The sequence below is a fragment of the Aethalodelphis obliquidens genome, unplaced genomic scaffold (genome assembly GCF_003676395.1).
Source record: "Aethalodelphis obliquidens isolate GAN/ISIS:26980383/991018 unplaced genomic scaffold, ASM367639v1 scaffold12, whole genome shotgun sequence".
Lineage (NCBI taxonomy): Eukaryota > Metazoa > Chordata > Mammalia > Artiodactyla > Delphinidae > Aethalodelphis > Aethalodelphis obliquidens.
The window spans coordinates 14,519,992-14,538,776 of record NW_020837956.1 but is presented as its reverse complement, the minus strand read 5'-3'; the positions used below and the strand labels follow the sequence as shown (position 1 = coordinate 14,538,776).

The window sequence follows — 18,785 nt, the reverse complement described above, 5'->3', positions numbered from 1 at the left end:
GGATCCCACATGCCGCGGGGCGGCTGGGCCCATGAGCCATGGCCACTGAGCCTGCACGTCCGGAGCCTGTGCTCCGCAACGGGAGAGGCCACAACAGTGAGAGTCCCACATACCGCAAAAAAAAAAAAAAAAAAAAAAAGATGAAATTACTCTAAGAATGGCAGAAGAGAAATAAAAAGAGCCTGGATCTTTCTTCACATTTTGAACATGTACAACCAATGCTAATAACCTCCTCCTTCTTATTATAGGGGAGGAATAACCCCTAATTTTTAGGCCATTATTTGTTTGGTTTTCTTAAGCATGAAGGCTAATTCCATTCCTTGCTGAAACAGAAACAGAAAGCAAATTGGCAGGGCTGCACTTTGTCTGAATATTGAAAACAAATGGTCCAGTTAATAATGACTGAACGCACTTGGAATAAGATAGATAAGGTGGCTAGTATTCATGACTCATTCCAGATTATTCTTTGCCATTTGTTTTACATGTTTGTACCTAAGAAGAGTTTTCAAATTCTTGGGAACTTGTCCACTGACTGTATAGTATCAGAAACCAACCTACTTTGCACACTCTTCCGAATGGCATGGAAACAAGAGAAGTTTGGATGCAGCAATGAGATTCGAGGAGAGGGGAAAAAAAGAATTGATGTCGTTAGTTTTCAAAGGTAAGGGCAATGGAGGAAGAGTAACACACTTCCTCAGTTACTGGTCCAGGAATCTTCAGATGAGATTCTGAGCAAGTTCTTGGTGTACCTTAATTTTCTCTTCCTTGTCCTTCAAGTTGCCACGGGGAATTCAGTATGAAAAATGAGTACTTCTTTTGCTTGAACCGTTCACCATTTATAATCATAGAGTCCAACAGTGAACAGGCTATCATCTTTTTATATATATATAAATTTACTTATTTATCTTTGGCTGCATTGGGTCTTCGTTGCTAAGCACAGGCTTTCTCTAGTTGTGGAGAGCAGGGGCTACTCTTCGCTGTGGTGCGTGGGCTTCTCATTGCGGCGGCTTCTCTTGTCGCGGAGCACGGGCTCTAGGCACGCAGGCTTCAGTAGTTGTGGCCCGCGGGCTCTAGAGCGCAGGCTCAGTAGTTGTGGCACACGGGCTTAGTTGCTCTGTGGCATGTGGGATCTTCCCGGCCCAGGGCTCGAACCCGTGTCCCCTGCATTGGCAGGTGGATTCTTAACCACTGTGCGACCAGGGAAGTCCAGGCTATCATCTTTGTTGTAACTTTTGCTTCATTCAAAACTGAGCCTTTCATATATACGTAGGGCATCTTCACAATTTGCAATTCATGTGGCAAGCGACACTGGTCAACTTGAGCATAACTAATTATCCTAATCCCCAAGGAGGTGAGAAGAAGCTAAGAGATGAACTGAGTCCTCTGTATGTCTCTGAGGCAGGAAGAGTTATCGGGAGGCTTAGACACAGAAAGCCTTCCTTCCATGGCTTTCATAGCACACTGACAACCCATTTGCTTCCAAACAACTAGTACTCAGGGCAGAGATTGCCATGTCTTCCACCACTTCTGGAACACACCATAATTCCTAGCAGCCGAGCCCTATGAACAGACAGTAACACATACAAGAAGCCAAGTTATCAGAGATGGGGGGAAAACCAACAGATCAGAAAAAGTTTTCAGTGAAACAGGGTTGTGGATGTGATGGACAACTTCCAAAAATAATTAGGTCCATGTAAGTAGATTAAATTACAACAAACATACACAAAAGAGTCCCTGAAACTTAAAAAACAAAAGGAAAGGAGAAAGGTCATGCATGAGATGGGAATTTGTGGCCTGAAAGTGGAAAAGTGTCTCAAATCATAGGTCAAAATTAATTCCTTAACCAGAAGAATTTTTTTAAATTACTTCCAGACAAAAAGAGCAAGTGACATGTGAAGCAAAAAGATTCTGATTAGCATCACACATCTCAACTGCAACACTAAGAATATGATGTATTTTAGGCCACTGGACAAACAGAGCTGTAATCCCAAATATTATACCCAACCAAGATATCACTTACCTATTAGGATGAAAAAAGAACTGTGGCTTACCAGAGATTCAGAGAGTATATTACCCCACCTGAGGAAAATACTAAGAACCAAACAAGATATTAATTAGAAGACAGACTTCAATGTAGAGGAAAATAAAGGAAGCAGAGGGAAATAGGGGTGAGCAATAAACCTTAATATACGTGTATATGTGTATATAGCCAAGAGCTAGGGAGGCAAAATGCATGAGACAGTCCTACACAATAAAGAAGGCCTCGGGATCAAAAGATTTCTCAGCCAAGTTCCTCCTAATCTTTAACAGGTAATTTCAATGATCTCATATTTAAACAATTCTAAACCATAGACAAAGATGAAAATCTCCCCAATTCATTTTATGAAACAGCATTATTCTAAAAACTTTTTATTGAAAAAAAATGTGTACATGTAAGTTAGATGAATTTTCATTAACAATGCACCGTAAACAGGCATTCAGATAAAGAAACAAAACATTACCAGCGCTCCAGAAGTCCCCCTCAGACTTCCTTTCAGACACTGTCTCCTCCCCTGCCTACCTCCCACTGAGGATAACCACCTTCCTGACTTCTAACAGCATAGATTAGTTCTGCCTGTTTTTGTACTTTATATGAAGGAAAGCATATAGCATTCTTTTATATCTGGCTTTTTAGGCTGATCATGCTTCTGAGATTCATCCATATGCTGCACACAGTTACAAACTGTTCATTCTCATTGGATCGTATTCCATTGTACGAACACACAAAAATGTATTTATCCATTCTTCAGGTGGATGGACTTTTAGGTAGTTTCAGGTTTGAGGCTATTACTAGTAGTGTTGCTATAAACATTCTAAAACATATCTTTTGGTGAACATATGTATGCATTTTATTGGGTGTATGCCTAGAAGCAGAATTACTAGATTCCATGGTATGAATATTTTCACTTTAGTAGATTCTGCTGAATGGTTTTCCAATAAATTGGAAACTGTATTTGAAAAAATTTGCATTCTCACCAGCAGTGGATGAACCTTCTGATTACTCCCATATTTTGCCAACCTGCATTATTTTTTACACCTAATAAAATAATCCACTAAAATCTACAGACTAATCTCACTTATGAACATTCATGCTAAAGTTCTAAATAAAAGATTAGCAACTGGAATACTGATTTATAAGAAAAGAATAACACATTATGACCAAGCAGGCTTTATTACAAGGAGAAAAGAGTGGTTTCATGTCAGCAACTCCACACATAATCCAGCTAGTTAATAGATTAAAAGAAAGGAACACATGACCACATCAAAAGATGCTGAAAAGGCATTTGATAAAATTAGCAGCTACACCTAACAGAATCTCTTGGTAAAACAGGAAAGAATGTATTTAAATAAGATAAAGGTTATTTACCAAGTAGCAACACAAATATTCTAAATAACTAAATACTCAAACTATTTTTGCTAAATCAATAACAGAGATGCCTGCTATCACTGTTATCACTCAACACTATGATGGAGTTTACAGACAATAAAGATTCTAGAAAAGAATCTGTCAAACATTGCAAAAAACGCTGAATTACTTTTGTGTCACCATTATATTTCTACAAATTCCAAGAGACTCTAGTGAAAACTGCTGAAATTAATGAGAAAATTTAGCAAGTATATATAGTAAAGTTGTATACAAGATAAGTACACAGAAAAATACAGACTTTTCCTTTTTTTATAATAAGCCTTTAGAAATGCAAATGGAAAAAAGAATCCATTCACAGTAATGACCAAAAGGCTAAGAAATAAGAATACATTTAATAAAAAAGACGCAAGACTTGAATGAAGAAAACTCTCAAATCTTACTATAAAGCTATAGACAAGACCTGAGCAAACTGAAAATGATACAATTTTCTTAGTTCTTAGAAGACAATATCATATGTCAAATTTCCCAAAATTAATCTGAAAATTCAATGCAATTTCGACCCCTAATTGTATAAAGTGATCACAAATTTCAAATGGCCAAGAAAAGTAGTAAAAAGAACAGTAGGCAGGCGTGTGGGGTAGGAAAATGTTCTGCCTGATCATTTTATAAAACCACTGTTCACAAACAGAATAGAAATCCACTGTAATTAAATCCACATGATACTGCCATATGTAAAGAGAACTAGAAGTGAAACAGAATAGCATATTAAGAAGTAAATCTCATCATATGTGAAAATTTAATATACGACAAAGTTGCTGTTTCAATTCATTGGGAAAAGATAGTTTATTTAATAAAGGGTGCTAGAACAATTGGCAACTCACTCAGAAGAAAGTAAAGTTGCATCCATAGCTTGCATTGTATACAAAAACAAATTCCAAATGGAGTAGACAAATTAAAAATAAATAAATAAAATGCAGAAGCCATTCCAGGAGACTATACATGCCACTCCGGGGTGAAGACCTTAAACAATACAGAATACTTCAAAATGTTTATATATTCACAAATGTCTGTATTTTGAAAAATAAAATAATATATACGATATATACTAATATAAAGTTTTGAATGAGAAAAGATATTATAAATATGGTCAATAGACAAATCAAAGATCTGGAGAAAATTTGCAAATAATAAGAGAAAGAGTTTATAATACACAAAGAGCACTTATAATTTTTTTAAAAGACTGCAAATATGGGCGAAATGTTAATAAAAATGAATAAAAATGAATTAAAATTTTAAATGTGAATTTAAAAATACAAATATGCAATTCACCTTAAGAGTGAAATCCAAATGGCTAAGTTTTCTATGGAAAAAGTACTTATTAATGTGGTTAATAGACAGCTTAGAAGAGTTAGAAAAAAATGTTTGCAACCAAGAGTAGGAAGGCTTAATATACAAAAAGCTCCTACAAACTAAATAAAAAGACAAACACAATAGAAACATGAGCAAAAATATGAATAAAAATTAAAATGAATATAAAGGTACAAATAAAAATATGAATATTTATGGTAGGCAGAATTCTAAGATGGTCCCCATGATCTCTGCCCCTGGTGTTGCTCCTATGATAATGCTACACTTACAGGGCAAAGGGCCTTTGCAGATGTAACTAAGGATACTAACCAGTTGACCTTAACATACAGAAATTATCTGGGTGGACCTAACCTAGTCACATGAGCCCTTTAAAAAGGCTGGTAGCAGAAAACAAAGAGTCAAAACATGAGAAGGATTCGATGAATGCCTGCTAGCTTTGAAGATGGAGGGGACCACGTGCAAGGGCTGGAGGGTAGCCTTTAGGAGCTGAGAACAACCCTAGTTGACAGTCAGCAAGGGAACAGAGACCTCCATCTTGCAACCATCCTACAATCCCAAGGAAGCGAATTCTGCCAACATGTATGAGCTTGGAAGTGAATTCTTCCCCAGAGCCTTCAGCTAAGAGCCCAGCCTGGCACACACCTTCATTCCAGCCTTATTGGAAACTAAATAGAGAGCCCAATCAAAGCCTCCTTGAAGTTCTGAGCCACAGAACCATGAGATAATCAGTGGGTCCTGTTTTGAGCTGTTAAATTTGTGGTAATTTGTTATGCAGAGATAGAAAACTAATACAATAAGTAAATTATGAATGAAATCCAAATGACCAAAGAACATATGGAAAGTTTTCCAGATTTACAGTAGTAATGAAAATGCAAAGAAAAAAACACTGCGAAATCACTATACCCACCACCAGGCTTTTCTTCCTTTTCTTTTTTTTAAATGCTACAACAGCTTTTGCTAATGGGTATAAAGGGTAACAGTATTTTTGTATATTTACTGATGGAAATATAAATTGTCCCAGCCTTTTTGGGAGACAACCTGTCAACATTTATTTAAAAATTTTAAATCGACATACCCCTTAACCCAGCAATCCTACTCCAGGGAATCTATTCCACAGAAGTAAAACCATCATGGTCATGAATATGTGCACAGGCACAATTACCATAATAGTAAAAACATGGTGGCAAAGTAAATGCCCATCAATATGGTAGAGGTTTAATAACCTCTTCATCATCATACAGTATTACCCAGCACTAAAAAGAGTAAGAGCTGTAAGACAGACTTGGAGGGATTTTTATCATACATTGTTGGATAAGAAAAGATGCAGAGGATATGTATGATCCCATTTAAAGCAAACTGACCCACCCAAAAAATCTCATTTTATATAAAACTGTGTGTGTATATTAAGAAATTTAAAAGCAATTATATATGTATAGACTTGTAAGGGGCTCACAATATACATTACATTTTAGAAGTTGCAGAGTAACTGTAGAAAAAGACAAAACCCTGTATGTAATGTTTGTGTATACATATTTGTAGGAATAAGAATAGATACATCAGGCTGCTACAAGGGAGGTGGGAGTGAAATGGTATGGCAGGATATGATTAGTTTTGCCATTATGCATCTTTATTATTTCATTTATTGCTCTTTTGTGATGTTCTTTTAACTGTATTAACTTAAATTATAGTACTATTAATTTGTATCACTCTTTTAATCTAACATCAAATCATCTCCCTTCCCTTTGTTTTTCCTCACTACTTATCACTAATATTCAATGTATTTTACTTATTTGTTGTTTGTTTTCCCCAACTATAATGCCAGCTGCAGGTAAAGGATTTTATCTGTTCACTGCTGAATGCCAGCACCTAGAACTCTCCGGCACATAGCAGGCACTCAACTATTAAGGAAACTGATATTTTATGTATAATTTAAGGGCTCCTCTTGATGTTCATTTTAACCTGATTTCTCCTAAAAAACCTGGTATTTCAGAAGCTATCAGGAGTGTGACAGAATTACATGATAAGAAGACTGAATCCAGGGAGTGAATAATAGTTATTTCTTTCATACTTATTACTGCTTGACATTTTATCAGGTGTTATATATCTATTATCTCAAGTCAATCTAAGTAGGCAGATCTATAATACCCATTTTGTACATGAAAAACCAACTCAGATTAGTTTATCTAAAGTCTCATGGCCAATAAATGTCCTGTGCCCAGGCCAAAATCCTGTTCTTTCCTCTGTGCTGTACTGACTGTAAAGGAATCATGTTTCAATAATTAAAAAAGAGATAACAGTTCTTACATAATACATAGGTTTAATATTATTTTGAGATTTATTTAGTTGAATATTTCATAGTCACATAATTCACCGCTCTGTTGATGATTCTATTAATGATTTAAAAGTCATTTGACTGTTAAATATAAATACCCTGTCCCTAACTAGTGTTCCTGAAACAATTAAGTTGTTCAGCTCAAGGTCTCAAGCCTCCTGGGCCCTGCTGGAGTGGCAGCAGCACACCAAGACAACACAGAACTATTCCTAGGAGAGGTAATAAACATTCAGACAATTACCATCAAATCTTCAAGACAAAATCAGCCCTAAGAACATCCTGAGGGATTCTGTCCCAGACTCTTCAACTCCAAAGCAAGCTCCCCAGAGAAATGTCTTGCTTGACAACCTTCTACTGGGAGAAGCTTCCTACCTCTTTGGAGAAAAATGCCAGTCAGGAAGAGCAGGACCATCTGAGGGTCACAAGGGAAAAGATTGGTGGACCCTGTCTGGGCCCAAGACAGTCAAGGCAGGGTTAGGTTCCAGGCGGGAGAGTTCCCCGTCAAGGGATCAGAGGCCAGTGGGTTGGTGTTCAGGAGGATAGGGGGACAGAAGGGATACCACAACAGAGCTTAGAGAGACCCCCTACTCCCCCACATGCTCTGCTCAGTTCCAAAGCAGTCAAAACCGGAAGTACGTAGCAGAAGAGGGTGCTGCCTTGGGCATCCTGTTGCCCCTTTTCAGATGAGGTCCAAATTCCTCCCCAAGGAGGGTGCAGACCTCAATCTTAGCGTCAGCTCCACAGACCTAAATACATTTGAGTTTGCCAAGGGACTGGCAGGGATGCTTTTTTCTTTTCCTTTGTTTTTGGTGATCTGGATAGATTTAGAGTTTCAAAACGTGTTCTCTGATCACTCAACCAATAAATATTTATCAAGTACTTTCTATATGGTAAGGCACCAGAAGTGTTGAGGAATATAAGAAAATCAAATATGGTCCCTGCCTCAAGGAGCTTAGAGACAGCAGCAAACAAATAACCATCAACTCTTATTTTTTAGGTGACAAGTGAGCAATACCTAATATGTAAAATCTGAGTTAAGAATGGGGTTAGAATCAAAGCATTCAGAATAAAACTCATCACTACCTGCTCCTCATGCCTCAAAAAAAAAAAAAATCCACAAGGTTTTGAAAGATATGTATGTAAATTAGACTTACAGTATATTCCTTGACAATCTTTGTACTCCCAAAACAATTCTAAAATTCACACAAAATGTGATTATCTGCAGAGACAAGCTGTATATAACTTGCATACATCAAGGGTGTAAAACTGCCTTGATCTACAACCTTCAAGTTCAAAAGTAAAATTGTTTCTGCCTCCAGAAAGCAATGACGTTTCTAAGAGAAAAAAGTCTGCTTGCAAGTTTTATTTTTTTTTAATTTAATCATCAGATATATATTCCTAGGTATCCTACGACAATGAGAAATAAGGAGCTTATTGTCCTGCTTGTTTAAAAGGCTGATCAAAGGAATAAAAGAAAGTCTGAATGTTTCAGAGTTGGGGAAAAACCTCCTTTCTTCTGACCCTGAGATATACAAGGAAACTGAACAGGTACTATTTCATTGAAAAAGTTTCCTCTTAAACGAACTGATTGTTAAATGGTATTTTGGCTAAACAAGCATACTTTCAAAATCTGTGAATGGCAATTGGCAGAATCTAACCTTATCCTTGTTAGCTCTGAGGGGACACTATTAACATTACTTACGTGGTATACATGCTCTATCTTAACTTTCCATTCATTTCAACATTTATCAGATGCACAAGGCTCCATGGTTTACCTGCAAGCTATGTATAAAAATACTGCTTTTCCAGTCAGCAAAATACTAAGATATTTACCACATATGAAAGAATTCCTACATGGCACTTGAGTATTGGTGGGGAGCAGGGGTCAGGCGTGTTATCCATAAATTACTGCAAAAAGATACGTGAGACCATTGCGTTCTTTTTCTAAAATACACACTGAGTGAAATAATTCCATCAATAGGATATTCTGAAATATGTGGGCTCAAAGCTTGTAGAAAAATATGTAAATATTTTAACAAATGCTTCTAAAAGCACAAAGTCATTCAAAACAACAGAACTCATTCTATAAAAATGATTCTATCTTTTCATGAGATTACCACTTGGCTACATTAGGACATTTCTTACATGTCTGGTTTTCATTCTGACATATGCAGATGACACAGCATACCTGGGCCTATGTTAATATAGCTTCCTACAATATAATAAAAAGCTATGTTGTCTGACACTTTAACCGGGGGACTCCTGGATACTTTTGACGTAGTTCCCCAAAATCTTTAATTTAGATGACAGGGATCAATGACAAAAAAGCCAGAACTGGATCCATTCACTTTTACAGACCAAACGTCTCTTAGAGGTCATCTTTACAAGTCTTTTAACGAGAAAGGAAGACAATGGGTGATGGGTCCAGATCAGAGGCTAACCGTGTTTTCCTTTTCAGTGTGATACATCTTTCCCCACACCCTCACCCAAGTTATCCAGCACCGAAAGAAAACTTTCTGATGAGTTTCTTTTGCTTTAAGGTAAGTTAATCTTATTTATTTCTGAAAAATTACTGCCTTGGTCCCACTTCCATAAGGAAGGAGTAGGTGATGTCAGTATACATTAACATTTCAACACATTTTATATAAACCACAAGCTGCTTATTTTCTCAACATATGCTTAACATAAAATTTTGCTTTCCACGCATGCAGTTTTTTTTTTTAATTAAAGAAAGTTTTTCAGTTTGGGAATTCTCATTTGTGAATGATGGGTTTCCCTACCATTACCCTTAATTTGATGATGCTGTTATATGAGGTAATTCAAAAATATCTTTGGTTTGAGGTTATAGATTGGGAACCTGATACACACCCTGGATCTTATAAGGACATGAAAAACTTTGGCATGTGAATTAATACTACTAATTCTAGTACTCCAAGTGCTATTTAACAGGTGTTTTTCTGTGGGTTCTCCTTCACATCACTGGGTTAATTAACTCTTTAAAGAGGCACACAGGAAAAGTCAGAAGGGAGTTAGCATCTGGACCAGTCTTCCTGTAAGGTGAATGGCTAAATAACCAAGGAAGAGAGAATTTTCTATGAAACAGACCCTCCCAGTAGGAAAGATATTGCAGATTTTATTCTCCCCAATAGTCAGATCCTTCTTCAAGTCTGGCCAAAAACACCATTACCTTTAGTCTAATAACAACTAAGAATAAGAAAGGGCTTAGGGTTTTGTAAGATCTAAGTGAAACCTGAAATGAGTAATTTTCCGTTTGGTGGGTTTTGGATTGTTTGGTTTTGAAAGTATACAAAATATACTAAATTAGAATTTGTGTTTCAGAAAATATGGAATCTAATTTTCAAAGTTGCATGGCAGTGCTTCTCCACAGAGCTAGAGCGTCCCCATCATTGTAAACGACAGGTGTAACTGAGAAGTAACAAGTGGAGGGATGTGTTATGGTTATAGCATTGGATGCTACCAGATTTCCAGGTGTTCCTGGGGAATACTCTAAGTGCCAGGACAACCTAGGACCCTTCAAAACCTCAGTGGTGCCCTTGGGAAACCTAAAGCAGGTTAGAATACCATTCTGAACCTGGGCTGACCCCAGAGGGTCCATCAATCCCTGAAAAACTTCTGGAGTCCTCTTGACCTTCTGAGCTAGATGACTCTAAAACAACTCCAGCAAATCACGTCTCAGTTCTCATTACAAGGGACAAAAGGGACATTTCTGACACTACTGAAAAATGTGTACATACCAAAGAATAGAACACTTATTACTACAGCAGCATATGAAACATCATAGAACAGTGGATAGTTTCAAGGACACCAGAAGCGGTACCTTTTAGATTCTATATATTATTGTGGCTCCAGATTGGAACAAAGAGACAGTGAGTTCTAAGCAGAAGCCCTTGAAAAATAATGTTGATCTGAAGGAGCAAGGGGTAGAGGCTTATGCTTGCCTGTTAAGTAGCCAAACAAAGAAAAAATAAAAGCACATTAAATTTATATGTGTATGTGTAATTTTTTAAATTATGTAACTGAACACTTGAGAAAAAATATACATGTCCCTGAAAGCATCATGATCCAATCGTGTGGGGTATTTTAATTTTACTGGTTTTACAAAGCCCCAAACTCTCTATAATGATAAATTTCTCCACCTTCCTTACAATCAATAATTAAGATCGGTTCATTACTTTGGATTCACATCTACTTTGTCTAATACACTTTTATTTCTCTGCACCCCTTTACTACCTAACCCCCAAAACAAAATCAGGTTGTATTAAAGTATTTTAACTGCAAACCCACTAGATTCCAAATCTGACAAATATTTCAATTCATGAGACACCTATAGCACATTATCTATATTTGTACACTTTATTTAAAAACAAATAATACACTTAGAGCCACCAAAAAAGGATATCTTAATTAGCTTATCCATACCCTGAATTTACAAAAGAAACTTCTTGCACCACAAAAATTAGCATTTGGATTAATTTACATTAATTGATATTACACCTAAATTTTAAAATACCTGAAGATCAAACAATCTGGCCCAGGGATCACCAGTTGGAGGGGTGAAGGGGTGTGGAGAAAAGGAGTTATTGATGAATCTGAACTGATGATGCCCTGAGGTTAGCTCTAGTAAACTGAAGTGGAGAAGACATAAAATAACCAGTAGATTACAGGATTTGTAATCCTTCTGGATTACAAAACCAGAAGTGGTTCCTCCTAAAAACAGGTATTAGATCATATAGTTGGGATAGGTATAGGGGATACCTCTTAATCTGGATTGGAAAAAAGCTGTGTGGAGAAGGGGGTTGTATTTGTTTCTCACAAGAGGCAAACTTCAGCCAAACAATGAAAAGAAAGTACGAAGGGTGGTAATGTGGTAGACTGAAGGCTTTCTGATTGCTGATGACACCAAATTTAGCAGCTCTCTACAAGTCAACTAAAATACCATTCTCTAAGACATTTTCAGAGAGGAGCTAACACACAACCAGGGAAAAATCATTCTACGTTAACAAGGCACTCACTGGTTCACAGCCTGTTAAAAACCCAGGCAGACATTACAGTTAATATAAATTAAAATGAACTTTCTAATTTGCATCCAAGGGATGACAGGCATGTGGTCCCAGTTAAATCAAATCTAAAGCTTGGCTAGCAAAGATCCAGAAAATTCTGACCCTTAAGCACCACTTCAGGAATACTCCTAGAATAAATAAGTGGGATCAAGAGATCTCTGTTTGGCTTTATATTCGCTTTTTTTTTTTTTTGGATTAAAAAAAAAAGATGCAATCTGTTTAATACTCTGTGAACCCGGCATCCTTTACAATGACACTGAGATCCAGTTGGATGATGGATACATAGCCAATTAAAAAACTTTCAGTGGCAAAAGTAGAATGATTCAAATCATCTACCAAGGACCTGATCTGTCCTTTGTTTTTTAAACACAGATATGTTAGTTTTCTGGACCTTCTTCTAAAATGAACTGAAGGAATTGATACGTTTCAGAAAAATATACATACAATTTCTGTCAGCTACTACTTTTGTACAACCTGAATCCCAGTGTTAAACAAAATAATGCAATTATATAAATAACTAAACAACACAGTAACAGAGGCAACTTCTGAGTAAATAAAATTAATGATTAGGTACTTAATAGCCTTGAAATAGCTTTCAAAGAATAAAGTAAGCTGAAGAAAATTATACTTAAGAGCTCTTTTCCCATGTAAATCAGTAACAGTTTGGCTCTTGGCTGAAAGCATCACACAGACATATACTAACCAGAGACTATCTCCAACTCACTATCAACATTGACGATAAATTTTAAGCAGTTCTTTCAAAAGAAAATCAAAATTAATTCTAAGCCTTTCAATCTGATTTGTGACATCTTTGTTCAATATAACTTAAATGACAAAGCCTGAGAAAAGCACCAACACAGATTTTTAAATTGCATCCAACCATTATTTTAGATGTCATAAAGATTTGCTTGAGTCAAAAATGGCAGCAATGACAAAGAGGTAGATATGAAAGATGCCATTTAAATACTATTCTTAGGTGGAATTTTAACTAGTTCAGGTGTTTAAAAATCATTAAAAATGATTTTTACTAGTTGAATCTTCATCACATAAGAATCATGACATGCTCTTGTGTAAAGGGGAAATATATGAAGTGCTAAAAAAGTGAGCCTTTAAAAATTACATTTACTTAGCCAACGTTCATGAGATCCCATAATTTTGGTGAACCAATAATTTCTCCTACTACCTGAACTTGACTTACAATGAAAGAAGAGCCATTTTCTTCTCTACTGAAATTTCTAGGAATTCACATTCAAAATTCTTGGAAAGTACTTATGGTGCTCAGAAGAGCACGAAGACAGCGCATGAAATGTCCCCTGAAGTCCTAGAAGTTGAACAGATACATTAAAAAGACATTGATGGTCACAAATCAGGACCTTCACAGATTGGCAAACACTCACACACACACACACACACACACACACACTCTCTCTCTCTCTCCCTCTCTCTCGCTCTCATACCCCTTCCCCCACAAAGAAACTCAATCCTCATCCTCACTGTAAGGCTGCATTTGTATTTTTTTTTTTTTAAAGGCACCTCTCTTTCTCTAGCTATTGCCTTCTTGATGATATCTGTTTTGTCAAAAATCCTGAATGTTCAATGGAAATAGTTCAGTACTGAGAATGGAATACTTTTCAATTCACATTTGAATAGTCAGGTTTTCTTACATTCAGATTTTAATAAACTAGAATGACAGTCTTTAAAACAAGCATGCTAGCCTATAATGAATATAGTATATACAGTAATTTAAACATTTAGAACTATATATTATACTGCAAAAGCAAACAGCACAACACTCATCATACTCGTCATTACCTGCTGTGTACACTACCTCCAAAAATGAACATACAAAACAGTAAAATGCACCTATGGTTTTTTATATATATATATATATATATATATAGTCTATATATATTATATATATTCCTACAATATATATAATATATATTTATAAAATATACATACATTTTAGACATTTTCAAATAAATCTTCATCATTATCTCCCAAAGAAATTTATAGCAAGAATACTGAAGGAATGAAAGTCAGATAAACAAAAAATTTCTCACAAAGTTCGTTATCAGTGATGCAGCTCAATTCCCCCCCTTTTAGTCATAACTAAAATGATTATAAAAGCTAAATACTTTGCATAACTAATTATCTGTTTAATGGCAAAAATTGCTAAACTTGTTCAATAGAAAAATACTGAAGGTCATTATATCACTTATGTTAAATACCTGTCTATGGTTCAAGTAGCAAATGAGCTCCATATGACAGCTGAGTTTTGAGAAGGGTGCTGCAAGCTCCCAGAGATGTATCCATAGCATGTGAAGATAAGGCAGGGACCCACATCTCCTGCTGATTTCCATACTATTCCAATACATTTCATACAAAATATTTACAAATGAAGCACTATGACAGCATTTCAGTGACTGTTCAAATCTGGAATTTGTTCATTTTGTCAATTTTCATTGAATTTTTGATAAACTGAGGGAAAATTCAGACACATATATATGCTTCTATCTGGTTGGAAGACAGCTTTGCCTCATTTTACACTGAGATCATAACAGTGCTAGTGGAGAAGAATCTCTGTTTTTGGGTACAATCTCCAAGAGCACAGCACTGGCTTTCTAAGGAACTTTCAACAGTTCCATCATTTGCACTACGGTCTACATATCTCATGGTTGTTTTCTACTTACTAACAGAAAAATGCATTTCAACCATGCGGCATAAAACGCAGGTGAAGAGAGTGGCTTGGTTTTGAGAATTCCAGTGACAGAAGGAAAGCAGGCACTGCGGACCTTGGAAAGTAATTAAAGCAATAATTGGTAGAACAATAGCCTGTAGTCATCCATCACAAATCTGCCAATTAAGAGCACCTGACTGGAATTTTCCAGTATCCTTCTACAAATGTTAGGTCAGCAACATCATTTATTTACTTTGTGAACAATCAAAAGAGGAATTCGCCAAACACAATGTGGAATTCTATACCTGCATGGGAATATAAACATTTAACTGGTAGCTCATATCCAGGTCAAATCATTTGAATACACAAAGGAGTCCCTTGAGCCCACTGTGAACCAAAGCACAGATGAAATGACAAGGTAGCTGTGTCAAAATATTAAAGCATATCTGTATATCAATTAGGCAAATTTAACACAGGTCTTTAAAGAAAACTTGCCTGTATACTACAGAATTCCAGAGGCAGATAAGCAGAAATTTTAAAGAAAAGCTGTTGATTGACACTATCGTGATAATACTTCTTCAGGGAGTAGTAGATGTACATATTATCAGAAGTGCCATTGTTATGCTAATGAAATACATGGGCATAGGAATGTAGGAATTATATTAAAAGGTTAAATATTTATGGATATGGACTTTTTTTAAGTCTGAGAGCCTATTAAAAATACATTTTGCTGAAAATTTGGGTATTAGTAACTTATTTCTAATTTCCAGATTGGTCTCTGACATTTTGGGCAAATAAGAAAGAGTGTGAGGAGAGGTGAGACAGTTGTAGGGATGAGGTCTATATACTGGGTCCAGACAGTGGGGTCATGGAAATCCCAAGAGTTGACCATATGTGGGTCATAGGTAAGGTGCGCTTAGGGAACCCTGGTCCTTCAAGAATGGTTTTCCCCAGAAACAGTATTGATTCACTGCCTACTAAAACATGCTGTGTATTCCAATTAGACACTGGAGGTGGGTAGGGAGAGGGAAAGAAAGAAAGAACGCTTTAACCAATATTATACATCAAACTATTCCATCCAGATTTCCAAGAGGTTCTTCTTCTTGGAGATATTAATAAGGGAATTCCTGGGGCAAAAAACATTTGCTTTATTTAGTACTTCTGCAAAAGCAGCTGCCTGAGGTTAACCATATCCTTTGGACTATTAAAACATAATAATTATTAACTATTTTTGGTAGGTGTCAGATAATTTGAATGTAAGAGACAAAGAAGAAACAGTAGAGATCATCTGAAGCATGGTTATGTGGGTTTTGATAAATAAGTACTTGCAAATAACTTCCAGCTTTTCAACCACTGAAAGGTAAGATTTCATTGATAGGAAATAATCACTCTGGTACTATAAACATCACATGAATAAAATGAATTTTAAAATTAACAGAAATTATTATAAAGATATGACCTGCTTGCCATTAAAAATAAACAGAATCTTAAACCTGAATAAGTTAAATCTTTTAGTAAAAGCAGACTCTATCAACTATTCTTCATAATGAGTGTTTTTGACAGCTAAACTTTAGAATGGTACCAAATCTATTTTCAAAAATGTAATACAATATAGAAATCTGCTTAAAAACTAAATATTTGTTTAGCATTTCTGAATAATAATATATTTAACATGTTATTGCATTTCTTTTTTTCCCTCTAATAGGTAAAATGTTTTCCCAGGTGCTTCATGAGAACAGTTGAAAGGAGAGCTAAATTAAAAATGCATTTTAACACTGCCTGGTCATTATGCACATAGGGGTTAGTACAGCAGATATGATAAAGATTACTGTTTTGACTACCTAATATGTTTAACAAGATTTCTCAGGGGAGAACTAGGTCTAAATTTCCACTCTTCCTCTACTCATTCCCAGCCATCAACCTTTTTAATTATCCCTTATAATGTGCCCTATTTACTCAATAGGGGCAAGTTAAACCTATGTTCTTCGCTCAGGCCTGCCTAGCGAATTAGAACAACCTCAGAAATAAAAGCTCCTATTTTGGGAAAAATTTTAAAGTTTTCAGGCTCACAGATTCAGCTGAGCTTGCAGCAACCTGAACAAACCTTAGTTTTAGAAAACGAATTGCAAAACTATACTTTAACAAATGTTCTCTGTGCTCCTTCAGCAGAACAAAAGGGCTGGATGGGTTGACTCTTGCCCCGGTCTTCTGTATCTCTTTTGTGCAGTTGATTATTTATAAAGAGCTAGAAGGTGAAGATGATGCATTGTGTCATACAAAGACTTTAGCCAGTGCATCAGCCCCAGCACTGGCTATATAGCATTTGGATGGGTGGAAAGCTACATCATGAATTGATTCTTCAAACTTTTTCCGATGAGCTGTGAACTCTTGGATACACGTCTTACTTTCTAGGTTCCATAAACGTATTGAACAGTCATGACCTATATCAAAAGAAAAGAAATTAAGAGAAAAATTACATTAAATATAAAAATGGTAAGAATAAATAAATAATCCATAGTTGTACTTACTGCCAGACATTAAGTACAGGCCATTTGGATCAACTGCTAAACTTGTAACAGCTTCTAGGTGGGCTACCATCGAGTGGATCAGTTTGCCTTTGGAAAAAGAGATTGTTACTCTTTAGTAATAGTTTACCTTATCCTGAATACAAGCCAGCTACCTCGCTGTACTGGCTTTGCCAGTCACCCCTCTCTGTGTAGTCTCTACATCAATAGCTTTTCCAACTGCGAAAACAACACATGTCTCCCTCCCTGCTCTGGCCATGATGATAATGAGAAACAAAAGCTCAAATTTCAGATTATATTTTTGTCTTTCACAAATTGGAAGTCATTAATTTGTACACAAATATTCCTTTAAGCCATGTTCATTAACTAAAACTCAGACATTATTCATCACTGACTTTGCATCCTTTAGCTACAGGCAAATTATCTGTTTTGTGGAAGCAGAAGAAAATACTGAGACAAAGACAAAGTAACAGAGAGAAAACCTGGCCACAATTTTGGTGGAAACAGTACATAGAAAGAGATTAGAAATGTTAAATTATTCATCACTTGCAGCTAAGCAAAGTTAGCAAAAGTCAACACATTTACAAGGCCAGTAGCAGATACTCAGGTAAATATGGCTGCTAATACAGTGAGTTGTTCTCCCAACCAGCTCTTCATGCATTTCCTTTAGACTAGTGAAATATAAGCTAATAAAAAGGGAAAGCCTCCATACCTCAGTGCAAATCAGTCAGGACCAAATAATCAGTATTATAATACAGAAAAAATTTAGTCCATGGAAAAACAAATAAAATAAATGAAATGACTCAGGGGTTTGCCATCTGTAATGATCATATGCCTCTACTTCCAGTAAATTTCTACTTTTCCACAATATATTCAAAACAAGAGATCATTTTATTGGTATCTGAATGAATTTTTCATTGTGTTCCTAGTAATAACCTTGGCTCTAGGGCCAAAATATAACACCTATTTACTATTAAATAAACCAAGATGATTCTATATGCTATCGTGAAGACTAGTTCTTAGCAGATTTAGATGGAGTAAAAAGAAACTGATCTGGGAGAGGATTTGTGTTTCAGTGCCTATTCGCTGACTATAAAGCCACTGACAGACACCAAAATTACAGCTGGGATTTTTTTTTTTTTTTTTTTTGCTTTAACAATAATCAATTTAAATAAATTCTTACCTGTATTGTTATCATAGAATTTGATATGCCTGTCTTCATGAGCAGTGATGCTGATGGGAAGAGTGGGATGACTGATGACTCTATTTATTTGGCAGGAAGAGGTGGCTGCTAAAAAGAAAAAATTAAAGAGCAATACAAATTTGTCAAAGCTACTATTTCTTCACACAAAAGAGAACTGAATAGTCACCTAAGAGATTGGAAAAGTAAATG

At 35.9% G+C, this 18,785-nt stretch overlaps 1 protein-coding gene across 3 annotated transcripts in view; it reads right to left on the bottom strand.

Moving 5' to 3' along the window:
- Nucleotides 1-11,464: 11,464 nt before the first annotated feature.
- STRN (striatin) overlaps nucleotides 11,465-18,785 on the bottom strand; it is a 111,561-nt gene continuing 104,240 nt past the window's right edge. For all 3 annotated transcript variants that reach the window (XM_027113387.1, XM_027113389.1, XM_027113388.1), the window contains 3 exons: nucleotides 18,576-18,683; nucleotides 17,396-17,482; nucleotides 11,465-17,308 (listed from right to left, as the gene is read on the bottom strand). In XM_027113387.1, coding sequence (XP_026969188.1) covers nucleotides 17,139-17,308; nucleotides 17,396-17,482; nucleotides 18,576-18,683 — 365 coding nt within the window. In that variant the 3' untranslated portion in view covers nucleotides 11,465-17,138. The remainder of the gene's footprint in view (nucleotides 17,309-17,395; nucleotides 17,483-18,575; nucleotides 18,684-18,785) is intronic.